Here is a 12,124-nt window from a genome sequence, read left to right as displayed (position 1 = left end):
CAACTTTCCACCCGCGCCATTAATTTTTTAGGATAGTCAATTAGTTTCTGGTCAGTGCATATATCCTGAGTGCAGTCCTTCGCACACCTCTTTTGACGAAGAGACAGTGTGACAAGGATCATAGATCTCACTGCAGCTTTATCTATGGGCCACCTGGAGGTGCACTTCCATCAGTTTGCATTTAAACTTTACTTCTAAAGCATTACTTGTAATAATTTTAACCAAGTTAGCTGGTAAACAGTGTTCAAAGTTCCAGACCCTGGTCTCTGTTGAATAAAAATACTAAATTCAGCTAAGAATGAAGTCAAACTGATGACACCTTCATTGTGGTACATTAAAGTAACAGGTCGAAGGGAGCAGGCTCAGACTGGCACCGTAGCAGAAACTCCAAAAATCCACACATTATTTACTAGGACCTATTGTACAGAAGAACACTACCTGGCATCAACAAAAGCTAAGGCTGGCACTGAAAGTGCTGGGTCATCACAAGCAAATACTTTCCCCTTAAAGCTTCTAATAATAGCTTTGCAGATATCCATACTTACACCACTCTTGTCTACAGCATTGTGTTCAACCATTTTGCCTGGATGTACATGCTGGAGACATGCAGGAAAACCTGAAGCTTCTGCAGTGTGCACTCAGTATCTTTTTATTAATGGCACTGTTGTATTTGTGGTTTGTTTACAAACTATAGGTTTTTATGTTCAGTCTCCACTCAGCAATTTACATTACCACTCAGGTCCCTTCTCTATTTTGGTAGTTTCACTTTATTTGTGGGCTGTGAACAAAGAATAAGCTAAACGGACTAGACGCTGCTAATTTAATTGCTTTGTTCACAAGCAGAACTATTATATAGGTAACCTCTTAATCTATACCTCTCCAAAAAGGCAATTTACCACCTGCTGCTCAAAGTGTTGTTTCTTACTATGGTATGGTTTCACAAGCTCTGAAGTCATCTATTTAACTCTGTACCATTGCAGCCAAGACAAATCAAGCCCTCACCTGGCACATGCATTTTCCAGCAATGGTGACTGGATAGTGATCAAATGGAAGCACTCTGGCATTTGTCATCCATAACTCAGGGTCGATAAACAACAAAACCACAGTCCTCAGGACAGCTAACTCAACATGGCCTGCATCTAATAGAGCCTTTAACATAGTAAAATGTTCCATGGTGCTTCATAAAAGCATTACCAGACAAAATTTGACATTGAGCCTCAAACAGGAATTCAGGCAGGTGTCCAAAGGTTTTGTATGAATTAAGTTTTAAGGAGCAAGTCAAAGGAGGAGATAAGTAGAAGACAGAGTGTTTAGAAAGGGAATTCAAGTGCTTAGGGCCTCAGCAGTTGAAGGCACAGACACCATTACAGCAAAGGAAATTGGGAATGGGCAAGAGGGCAGAATTGGAAGAACAGAGATTATGGAGGGTTGTAGACTTGGAAGAATTAGAGATAGAGAGGGGAAAGCCCATGCAAGGACTGGAGCCATGAATGAAAATTTTAAAATTGCACTGCTGCCAGACCAGGCCATTGGAGGTCAGCAAGCACAGGGCAATTGGTGACCAGGAATTGGCGCAAGTTAGGATATGGCCAGCATATGGGTGAACTTTAGTTTACGGCCTTTGGTAGGTGGGAAGCTGGACAGGAGAGCATTGGAATAGATGAGTCTGGAGGTTAAAAAGCTGTAGATAAGGATTTCAGCATCAGATGGGCAGGGGGAGAAACAGGAAATGTTATAGAGGTGGAAGTAGATGCTCTTGGTGATGGAGAGAATAAGGAATCAAAAGCTTAGCTCATGAGTTAAATAAGCTACCATAACAGTCTGGTTCAGTCTTAGGGAGGGGGCTGGAAAAGACAATGGTTTCAATCTTCCCAGTATTTAAATGGAGAAGATTTCTGCTTATCCAAAATTGGATGCTGGACAAACACCGTAACAAATGAGAAACAGTGGAGGGGTCATGAGAAGTGATGGTCATCATCTTATATATGGAATCTGACATTTTCAGATTATGTCAAACTCAGCATAAACAAGGAATGGAACTTTGTACTTCCTAGTACGACTGGGTCATCAGGATGTTTAAAAGTTCTCAATTAATCTCCCATTTTCCAATACTAAGAAATGGAAAACAAAAAAAAATACTGCAGAAAATCTGTGCCAAGTTACTAGAGCTGCTTTACAAAGGTGCTTCAGTCTAAGCTGGGTGCAGAGAAAAAAAAGCAATCAATTCTCATATTGAGACTTGAATGCTAAAACTAGCTATTTAAAGATCGCACAATAGACATGACACAAAATACCGAAGTAATTAGAACAGCTGTAAGTCACCATCTGGCATCTATTCGCAGAGTGACATGATAAAACAGGCAGCTGCACCAAATCCACACACATCTATATAATTCACTGTATCACTTTACAGTCCTCTTAAACCATACATCATCTACGGATGCTGAAATTCCAGGGATAGAAATATGGTTTCAAATTTTAAAACCCACATTTAACTGACCTGACGGTATAATTTCTACTAATTTTAAGTAAATAATTTCTACTAATTTTAAGTAAATAATAAGACATGTCAAAAATAAAACAAATTTGAGAATGAGTTCCCAGGTCAGCAAGCACAGGTTTGAAATCCATATCATATAAGTGTTCCCATTCTAATTTTAGGCCAGGAACAATGCTTGTTTCTTTAGATTCCACCATTGCATCTTCCAATTCAATGTCCATTCACTGAAGAGTGTAAGTATGAGTTTTTGAGTACAGAACCTACATGGTCAACCTATATCTCAGCTGTTGCTTAGTTGGTAGCCTAGATGTCCCACTCCAGGATTTGCACACAGGTCAGGCTGACACTCATGACAGTACTGGAGTAGTGCTGCACTGTCAGAGGGAGGTGCCATCTATGAATGTGATGTTACATCAAGGCCCTTTCTACCCTCTCAGGTGGATGCAAAAGGTTCCATTGCATTACTTCTAAGAGCAGCAGAGAGTCACCCACCACCCCCCCAAGCTTTGTGTCCTGGCAAATACTTATCCCTCAATCAACATCACAAAAGCAACAGGTTATCTAGTCATTATTACGTTGCTGTTTGTAGGAACTTGCTGTGCGCAACTTGGCTGCCATATTCCCCAAATTACAAGTACACTTCAAGGTATTTCTTTTGCTGTAATGTGCCTTGGGATAACATGAGGTTGTGAAAGGCATTATATAAATGCAAGTCTTTCTTGCTTTTTAACTGTGCCGAGTTTGATCCAACAAACGCACCAGGTTTAAATGAAACTTAGTCCATTTATCAAGAATATTGCCCCCACTATCTTCTCACTACAGCATCTAGCCACTTTTAAATGAGCCTAGTGCCTTACCTCAACCACACTTCCTACCCACTTGCTCCAACCACAGGTCACACTCTGCAATGAAATATTTCCATGTCAGTTCTAAGCTCGTACTTCATAATCCTGAATCTGAACTCTCGTGTACTGCTGTAGCCGCAAGAACTGTCCTGGTCTCACTGTATCCTATTAAGTTTCTAAGATAGCTCTGATATTTGCTGTCAGGTGCCTCTTTTGGAGGCTGAAGAACATATGAACATACGAAATAGGAGTAGTAGGCCATCGAGCCTGGTGCGCCATTCAATAAGATCATGGCTGATCTGTTTGCGTTTTGAGTTCCTCATTCCCATCTACCCCCGGTAATCTTTGATTCCCTTGCCCAACAGGAATCTATCTTCCTCTGCCTTAAAAATATTCAATGACACCGCCTTCTGAGACAGTTCCAAAGTCTCACAACCCTCAGAAAAAATTTATCTTCATCTCAGTTCTAAAGGGTGACCCCTAATTTTAAAACAGTGCCCCCTAGTTCTGGACTCATCCACAAGAGGAAACATCCTTTCCATAACAAAAACAGAATTACCTGGAAAAACTCAGCAGGTTTGGCAGCATCAGCGGAGAAGAAAAGAGTTGACGTTTCGAGTCCTCATGACCCTTCGGCAGAACTGAGTAAAGTTAGGAGAGGGGTGAAATATAAGCTGGTTTAAGGTTGTTGGGGGTAGGGAGGGGCGTTGTGGTTGTAGGGACAAGTAAGCAGTGATTGGAGCAGATAATCAAAAGATGTCACAGACAAAAGGAACAAAGGGGTGTTAAAGGTGGTGATATTATCTAAGAAAATGTGCTAATTAAGAATGGATGGCAGGACACTCAAGTTACAGCTCTAGTGGGGGTGCGGTGGAAAGACTGACGACAGGGTATTACAGTTATAGATTTAAAAATAATGGAAATAGGTGGGAAGAGAAAAATCTATATAAATTATTGGAAAAAACAAAAGGGAGGGGGAAGAAACCGGAAGGGGGTGGGGATGGGGGAGGGAGTTTAAGATCTAAAGTTGTTGAATTCAATATTCAGCCCGGAAGGCTGTAAAGTGTCTAGTTGGAAGATGAGGTGCTGTTCCTCCAGTTTGCGTTGGGCTTCACTGGAACAATGCAGCAAGCCAAGGACAGACATGTGGGCAAGAGACAGGGTGGCGTGTTAAAATGGCAAGCGACAGGGAGGTTTGGGTCTTTCTTGCGGACAGACCGCAGGTGTTCTGCAAAGCGGTCGCCCAGTTTGCGTTTGGTCTCTCCAATGTAGAGACAACCGCATTGGGAGCGACGAATGCAGTAGACTAAGTTAGGGGAAATGCAAGTCAAATGCTGCTTCACTTGAAAGGAGTGTTTGGGCCCTTGGACGGTGAGGAGAGGGGAAGTGAAGGGGCAGGTGTTGCATCTTCTGCGTGGGCATGGGGAGGTGCCATAGGTGGGGGTTGAGGAGTAGGGGGTGATGGAGGAGTGGACCAGGGTGTCCTGAAGGGAACGATCCCTACAGAATGCCGCCGGGGTGGGGGGGGGGTGAAGGGAAGATGTGTTTGGTGGTGGCATCATGCTGGAGTTGGCGGAAATGGCGGAGGATGATCCTTTGAATGCGGAGGCTGGTGGGGTGATAAGTGAGGACAAGGGGGACCCTATCATGTTTCTGGGAGGGAGGAGAAGGCGTGAGGGCTGATGCGCGGGAGATGGGCTGGACATGGTTGAGGGCCCTGTCAACGACCGTGGGTGGAAAACCTCGGTTAAGGAAGAAGGAGGACATGTCAGAGTAACTGTTTTTGAAGGTAGCATTGTCAGAACAGATGCGACGGAGGCGAAGGAACTGAGAGAATGGGATGGAGTCCTTACAGGAAGCGGGGTGTGAGGAGCTGTAGTCGAGGTAGCTGTGGAAGTCGGTAGGCTTGTAATGGATATTGGTGGACAGTCTATCATCAGAAATTGAGACAGAGAGGTCAAGGAAGGGAAGGGAAGTGTCAGAGATGGACCATGTGAAAATAATGGAGGGGTGGAGATTGGAAGCAAAATTAATAAATTTTTCCAGGTCCCGACGAGAGCTACCAATATCCATTACAAGCCTACCAACTCCCACAGCTACCTCGACTACAGCTCCTCACACCCCGCTTCCTGTAAGGACTCCATCCCATTCTCTCAGTTCCTTCGCCTCCGTCGCATCTGTTCTGATGATATATTTCACCCCTCTCCTAACTTTACTCAGTTCTGCCGAAGGGTCATGAGGACTCGAAACGTCAACTCTTTTCTTCTCCGCCGATGCTGCCAGACCTGTTGAGTTTTTCCAGATAATTCTGTTTTTGTTTTGGATTTCCAGCATCCGCAGTAGTTTTTTGTTTTTACATCCTTTCCATGCCCACCTTATCAAGGCCATTCAGAATCTTATATACTTCAATCAAGTAACCCATCACTCTTCTAAACTCCAGTGGAAACAAGCTCAGCCTGTCCAATCTATCCTCCTAAGACAATCCGCTCATTCCAGGTATCAATCTAGCAAACCACCTCTGAACTGCCTCCAATACATTTACATTCTTTCCTAAATAAGGAGACAAAAACTGCACAGTAATCAAGATGCAGTCTCACCAATGCCCTGTATAGCTGAAGCATAACATCCTTACTTATGTTCAATTCCTCTCGTAATAAAGGATAGCATCCATTAGCCTTCTTGATTGCTGTAGCTGCATACTAACTTTTCGTGACTCAAGCACAAGAACACCTAGAACCCTTTGCACCTCGTAATTCTGCAGTCGTTCTCCGTTTAATACTGCTTTTTTCTAAACCTATCAAGCATATTGTCAGCAATGCCCATACCCCATGAATGAATAAATAAAATGTTTCTTATTGCTCATTACATTAACATTGAGAATCAGCCTGATTACTTGGCAATAGGAGATGTCGACAAGAGGCGGGAGCAGTTTAGGGTAGTGAAATTTTGTTGCTAGTGTAATGTTACCAAAATGTTTAACTGAGCCTAATGACAGCACTGCACAAAATATCTCTGGCACAAACATATCAATCCTCCCCCAAATTGTGATACCTAAATTTCCCTGAAAACCAACTCATTTGTCAAGAGGGAAAACAAAACACAAAAGCTCCAATGTTAGTCTGCATAAGATAGCTGGCCGGCCTACTTTTCTCCCCTTTATCTGTGCCACCTGATCTCTGCCCCAAGCTTCTCCAAAAGTACGACTGATATTGTGATTTGCTTGCGTGAATTTCTCGCAAAACAACCAATCAGAATATGTTTCACCAGATCTGAACTATGCCAATTAATTAGGTGAACCTGCACAATACAACTCTGTCGCTGCAAACTGGCACAATGTCAAACATAGGTGTGAGCACAGCCCTTCATTACCAGCAACCTCCTTACAACAAGTCCAGTTTCCTGATCCAGTATTGATCAATTTTCACAGATCAACTGCTCAGCACTCTGTCTTAGCTGCTATGTGTCTTGGCTGTGTATAAAATGGTTGCCATGTTCACTCATGTGACAGTAACTACACTTTACAGTAAATCATTGCACTTCGGTACATTTGAGATAATAGGCACAATACAAATCAAGATTTTCTTCCCGGTCTAGAGTGAGTTATGTGTTATTTTAATTAATTTTTACCCATGAGCACCACCATGGGATACCAAGTAGCTCTAGTGAAAACTATGTGCAAACAAAGGTGAAGATAAAAATAACTTTTTGCAAATTCTTCTATCACAAGCTATTATGCATTCAACAGTCTAAACAGAACTCACTTAATCTTACTCAGAAGAGTGATTAGATTTCTTAAGTACGTTGCTGTCTGGTGAAATTTGACAGAACTAGCTATTTTTAGCATGCCGAGTACAACTGGATAACCGAGTAGCACGTTACACCATGTTCAAATAAATTTCCTGAGCAAAGCACAACAGGAGTGAATGACAGTACTATGGATTAGAATCAAGTAGGAGTTATCCACGTTAGCCAAAATCTACTAGTGATTTATATACACCCTTAACGCCATACAGATTTAACTACATCAGAGCAGAACTAGCATGCGATTACAGAAACACCAGTTCAAAAATTCCTACAGTATCATGTGATAATTATTGCACATCTGAAGCCTGCAAAATTGCTCAGTATGTTTCCAATGACAACCTGCAAAAACAGTGGATTGGTTGGATTATTGCCTCCACGCATCCTTTGCAGTAAAATAATAATGAGGTTTTCTTGGGTATGTCCTTAGATGCTGCTAGACAGAAAAATAATGCTGCGTCCAATTCACTTTAATTGTGTACTGCTTTAAAAGAATCACTATGAAAAACTTTTAAATTATATTTTTCAGAAAAGCAATCAATTACCCAAAGCAAGCCTGCTCTGCCTGGTCAATTGGAGTTATTAACACGCTGGCGATTCCATTATTTCTGGTCATTGGGCCAAAACATGGAAATAAGGTCAGATTTTTTAAAAATTCATTCTTGGGACATGGGTGCTGCTGGCAAGGTAATGTTGAGCTGCCTGCAACTCAGCAGCTTCCCAGTGTCACCAAACTATAATATATTTTTCATTATATTGTGATTTATTGTAAAGTAGGTTTATAGGGGTGAGTATGAATGATTGTGTGAGAGATTTAATTGAATTGGAGTCAGCTAGACCGCAAGCTTGAAATTATCAAAAGAAGTTAGGGATAAAAGGCATTTGAAATGTTAATGAGTAAACATGATTGAGATTTTAGCATATAAAGTGTGATGGAAATTTGCATTTTTAGATAAGTGAAGAAGTTGTTTAGATTTCAAGGAGATGGTAGGATGTTTACAACTGGCAAGATAAGCAAGGCCAAGCAGTGGGTTTTATTTTTCCCAAAGGGAAAGAGCTCATATTGGCAACATAAAATTTTATATTATGGGGAAAAGTAAATTTACAAAGACATATGGAACAATGGACTTTACAGATTAAAGAGAGAAAAACATATATAAAGAGGAATGAAAGGCTATGTTGGTGCAGCATGTAAGATCTAACAGGTGTGTGAGAAACAGCCTTGAAGAAGCCTCTAGCCATTTTTGTAAAAGTTTGCTGTGTCCAGTAACTAAAGTTGGAGAAATGCCTTTGGAATTCCACTGTCAAAGTGAGTGCTGTGGTAACTTGCTGGCTTGTTATTTAAATTTAAAATCTATTTTGGGTGTTGCCTTAAAGGTGTGTAATTGGGAGTTAGGTTAATTCAGAATTTTAGGATTTGTTATAATATTAAGTAAATGTAATCGTGTGTATGTGCTTGAAATCCTTTCTTTTGTTAATAAATATTTTAATTTAATTTTTAAAATCTCAAAGGTCTTAGTGGATTCATTACTTCTGAATTTAATGCACACATCATATTGTAATAAATACAAATTGCAAAACCGCTGTGATAGCATGGCCAAGTTTCTCTTGTGGATTTGGTTCACCTGGCACATATTACCTGCCACGCCATAACACCGGGCCACTTCAGAGGACAGTTAAGAGTCAACCACGTTGTTATTGGCCTGGAGTCACAAAGGCCAGACCAAGTAAGGATGCCTGATTTCCTTCCCTGAATGACATTGGCGAGCCAGGTGGGTTTTTACGACAATCCAGTAGTTTCACAATCATTATTAATGAGACCAGCATTTTATTCCAGATTCCTGCAGCTGCCATCATGTCTCTGGAGCATTAGCCCAGGCCTCTGGATTACTTGTCCAGTAACATTGCTACAATGTCACTGTCCCCCTAGGCAAGTAGAATTACACAACAGTGCTTGCTGAGATCGCTGCAGCAAAATGGTCAAGTACATTTGCTTGATATTGTACTTGTTTAACAGACAGCTGGTGAGAGAAACAAACTATTTAGAGATTTTAAAACTGGGTTGGTACTTGGGAGCAGCTATTCACAGTGCAGGGTCTCAAATCAAACCAGGTTAGTAACAGGCAATGCGATTCTAGCAACTCAACAAGCATTTTTCACTGACTTCCAAAATTAAATCTACTTCCACAAATTTCAAGCAACCTTTCTATAACCATGACAATAAATCACCAATCTTGCCTGCATTATTGTACCCAAGCTTGAAGTCAAAACTCACACTGCTTTGCCTCAAACTGCATTTGACAACAACCTCCAAAACAAGTCACAAGTGCAGTGTTGCAGCTTTCATTAGAACTTAATTTGTTTACTTACCACTTCTTTCACGACATCAATAAATATTTCTACATTCCAGGTATGGGCCTGTGCAGAGTCACTTTTATCCTTCCCATCGCTCCAGATTCCACTACTCGGGGCTGAGATAGACTGTAAGTCAAGAAAATGTATTTAGTTAAAAATCAAAATCAAATAAGAATAACAAGCTAGCCTGCTCCCGACCCCAAAAGCCAAAGGCTAAGCCAAGTCAGCTTTCTTAATTTTCTTGTTTCCTCTAAATTGTAAGGGACAAGGAGATGGACATGGTTCCTTGTTCTCAGCTGGTTCTTTATAGAGCTGAATTATTACAGATTTCAAGTGGGCACTTTGTCATTTTCTTTACCAACCTTGTTCTATCCCAACACTTTTCTTAATGGGTTGAAGACTATTCCCACTGGGAGTTAAAATCACCAGTCATGTAGCAGTTAATCATGCCTAGACACTTTCTGCAAATTCCTCACAACTTTAAAGAACACCATTACTTTTCCATTTCCTCAGCTGCTTCAGTTAGTGCATTTGTCACACAACAGTGAGGAATTACACCTAGACTGTCAGTTTGGCTCTCACCTCAGATTCAGAAGGTTGTACGTTCAATCTCCACTCTAGAATCCGAGTACATAATGTAAGCTAACAGTTACTGGGGGAATGTTGCAGTATTGTAGGTGCTGCCTAACAATATAATGTTGAAGTGATGCTCCATCTGTTTCATCAGGCGAATGTAAAACATCCCTTGATACTAGTCAAAGAGCTGGGAGTTTATATGGTATGTAGCATGGGCAACACATCTCTCAGCCGACACCATCATAAACAAATTAACTGGTTATTTATCTCATTTACTTTGCACCAATAACTGCCATGTTGGCCTACAAATCAGCAAGACTCTTTAAACTGTTAAGTGCTTTGAGATTTCCTGGTGTGAAAGCCAAGGCATAAATGCAATTTATATTTTTCTAGATTAACGATATCCTCACACCAGATGGTGAAAGGTTTGTCACCATCACTGATAGCAGGAAACAGTTTGCAATTGTAAATGAGCCCACTAATTATGGATTAGAATCAGTAAATGACACAAATGCAAGGAGCAATAAAGGTACTTTAGCAATTTCAGGAATTGGAACAATTTAACCCATTGATGTTGCTCAGATCATGATTTACCTACGTAGGTGCCAGGGACAACTGGCCATTTAAGTAAAAGACATGCAATAGAATAGATGCTGGGAGATGGACTAAGCAGTGTGGCAGACAGAGGGGGAAACTCTGATGTCAACATACAATTGTTGCTAAGAATCTATGAAGTAGGGGAGGGAGGCCTCAAGTTGGTGAAAGAATTTTTATCAACCTAACTGCCTGGAGAATGGGGAAAGCGCTTCTGATTTGGAAATTGATAGCAATGATTCCATTAAGCACAGAGGATGGCAGGGACGTGTGCAAGAACACTAAAGGCAATAGTGTGCCTATAGTGGGGCCCAGCCACGACTCCGGAATACCTGAAAGGGTGCCTAAAGTCAATGTGGTCTAGCAGTGGACATAGATATGCAGTCCACATCTTCACTGTCATTAATAAAGTCCTGGAGACAGAAAAAAGGTTAGTTTTGCAGACTTGAAGCATGGCAATTCATTGCAAAGAGATTTTGCTCTCACCAATTCACAGCTTTCTACCAATTCAATCACACTGGATGGAAAATCCTGCAGAGGTGAACAGATATGCCTAAAACCCGGCCATGATCCCTGGGAATGGCTAGACCTCAAACAGTTTAGCAGATTACCAAACTGCTAAAGATGATGCATATAGAGAAATAAAGATTTCTGTATGGTTTGATGGGAAAATTTTAGAATGAAGCAGAAATCCATGCAGGCCAAAAGTGGTCACACATCTGGTTCAAAATTGTTACATTAAAGACAGCAGGGAAGCTGAGACACTGAAGGCTGTGTGTGGAGATGTTATCCTCAAGAGAGGATTTTCAAATATGCAGTGATATTGTTACTCTAGCAGGAGCCTTGGCTGCATAGCATTTGATTGAAGATCAGTATCTTTGCATGATGAAATGAGACTCAGCTGAGGAAATACCAAGAGAATGACAAAGCTGTGATAGTGGGTCTGTACACAGGAATACCTGAATGGGAACAGTGACAACAAGCTGCCAGCATAAAGGGAGCCACATTATGTTGATACTGTATCTCATTAGTTCAAGAGCACAATCCTACAAGTTCATTATATATTTGTTTCTTTTTATTTGCTTGTATTACACTTACTTGTAAGGAAATGCCATCAGTTAGGCCTGAATGCGTCCGAGCCATCATTCCCAACACCCGGGCAACCTGAGAAGCCGTCACTTCCCGAACCCCAAACTGCAAAATGATTTGGCGGCATTCTTCAGCACTAAAAAAAGTTAAACGTTCATTCAGTAAGGAAGATTTATTTTCCACGATACCGTTATTTGCGAGTATGAACCAAAAGTAATGGATTCCTTTGAAACTTCGATTCAATACTAAAATGGGTGGAAAAATGTAGTGGTTATTGGGAAAGAGCTCTTGACTGCCAATCTAGCCTTTATACGGTACATAAACTTCTATAAAATCAACCCCAATAAAAATGTCTCCTTCCTTG

General features: G+C 41.1%; 1 protein-coding gene across 6 annotated transcripts in view; it reads right to left on the bottom strand.

Moving 5' to 3' along the window:
* The window catches only part of cnot1 (CCR4-NOT transcription complex, subunit 1), a 190,227-nt gene that overhangs the window by 117,089 nt on the left and 61,014 nt on the right, over window positions 1–12,124 (bottom strand). For all 6 annotated transcript variants that reach the window (XM_078543933.1, XM_078543932.1, XM_078543931.1 and 3 more), the window contains 2 exons: window positions 11,770–11,896; window positions 9,517–9,627 (listed from right to left, as the gene is read on the bottom strand). In XM_078543933.1, coding sequence (XP_078400059.1) covers window positions 9,517–9,627; window positions 11,770–11,896 — 238 coding nt within the window. The remainder of the gene's footprint in view (window positions 1–9,516; window positions 9,628–11,769; window positions 11,897–12,124) is intronic.

The sequence above is a fragment of the Cetorhinus maximus genome, chromosome 6, assembly GCF_964194155.1.
Source record: "Cetorhinus maximus chromosome 6, sCetMax3.hap1.1, whole genome shotgun sequence".
Lineage (NCBI taxonomy): Eukaryota > Metazoa > Chordata > Chondrichthyes > Lamniformes > Cetorhinidae > Cetorhinus > Cetorhinus maximus.
Note: the sequence above shows the minus strand (reverse complement) of the source record. Positions and strands in the feature narration are given on the sequence as shown.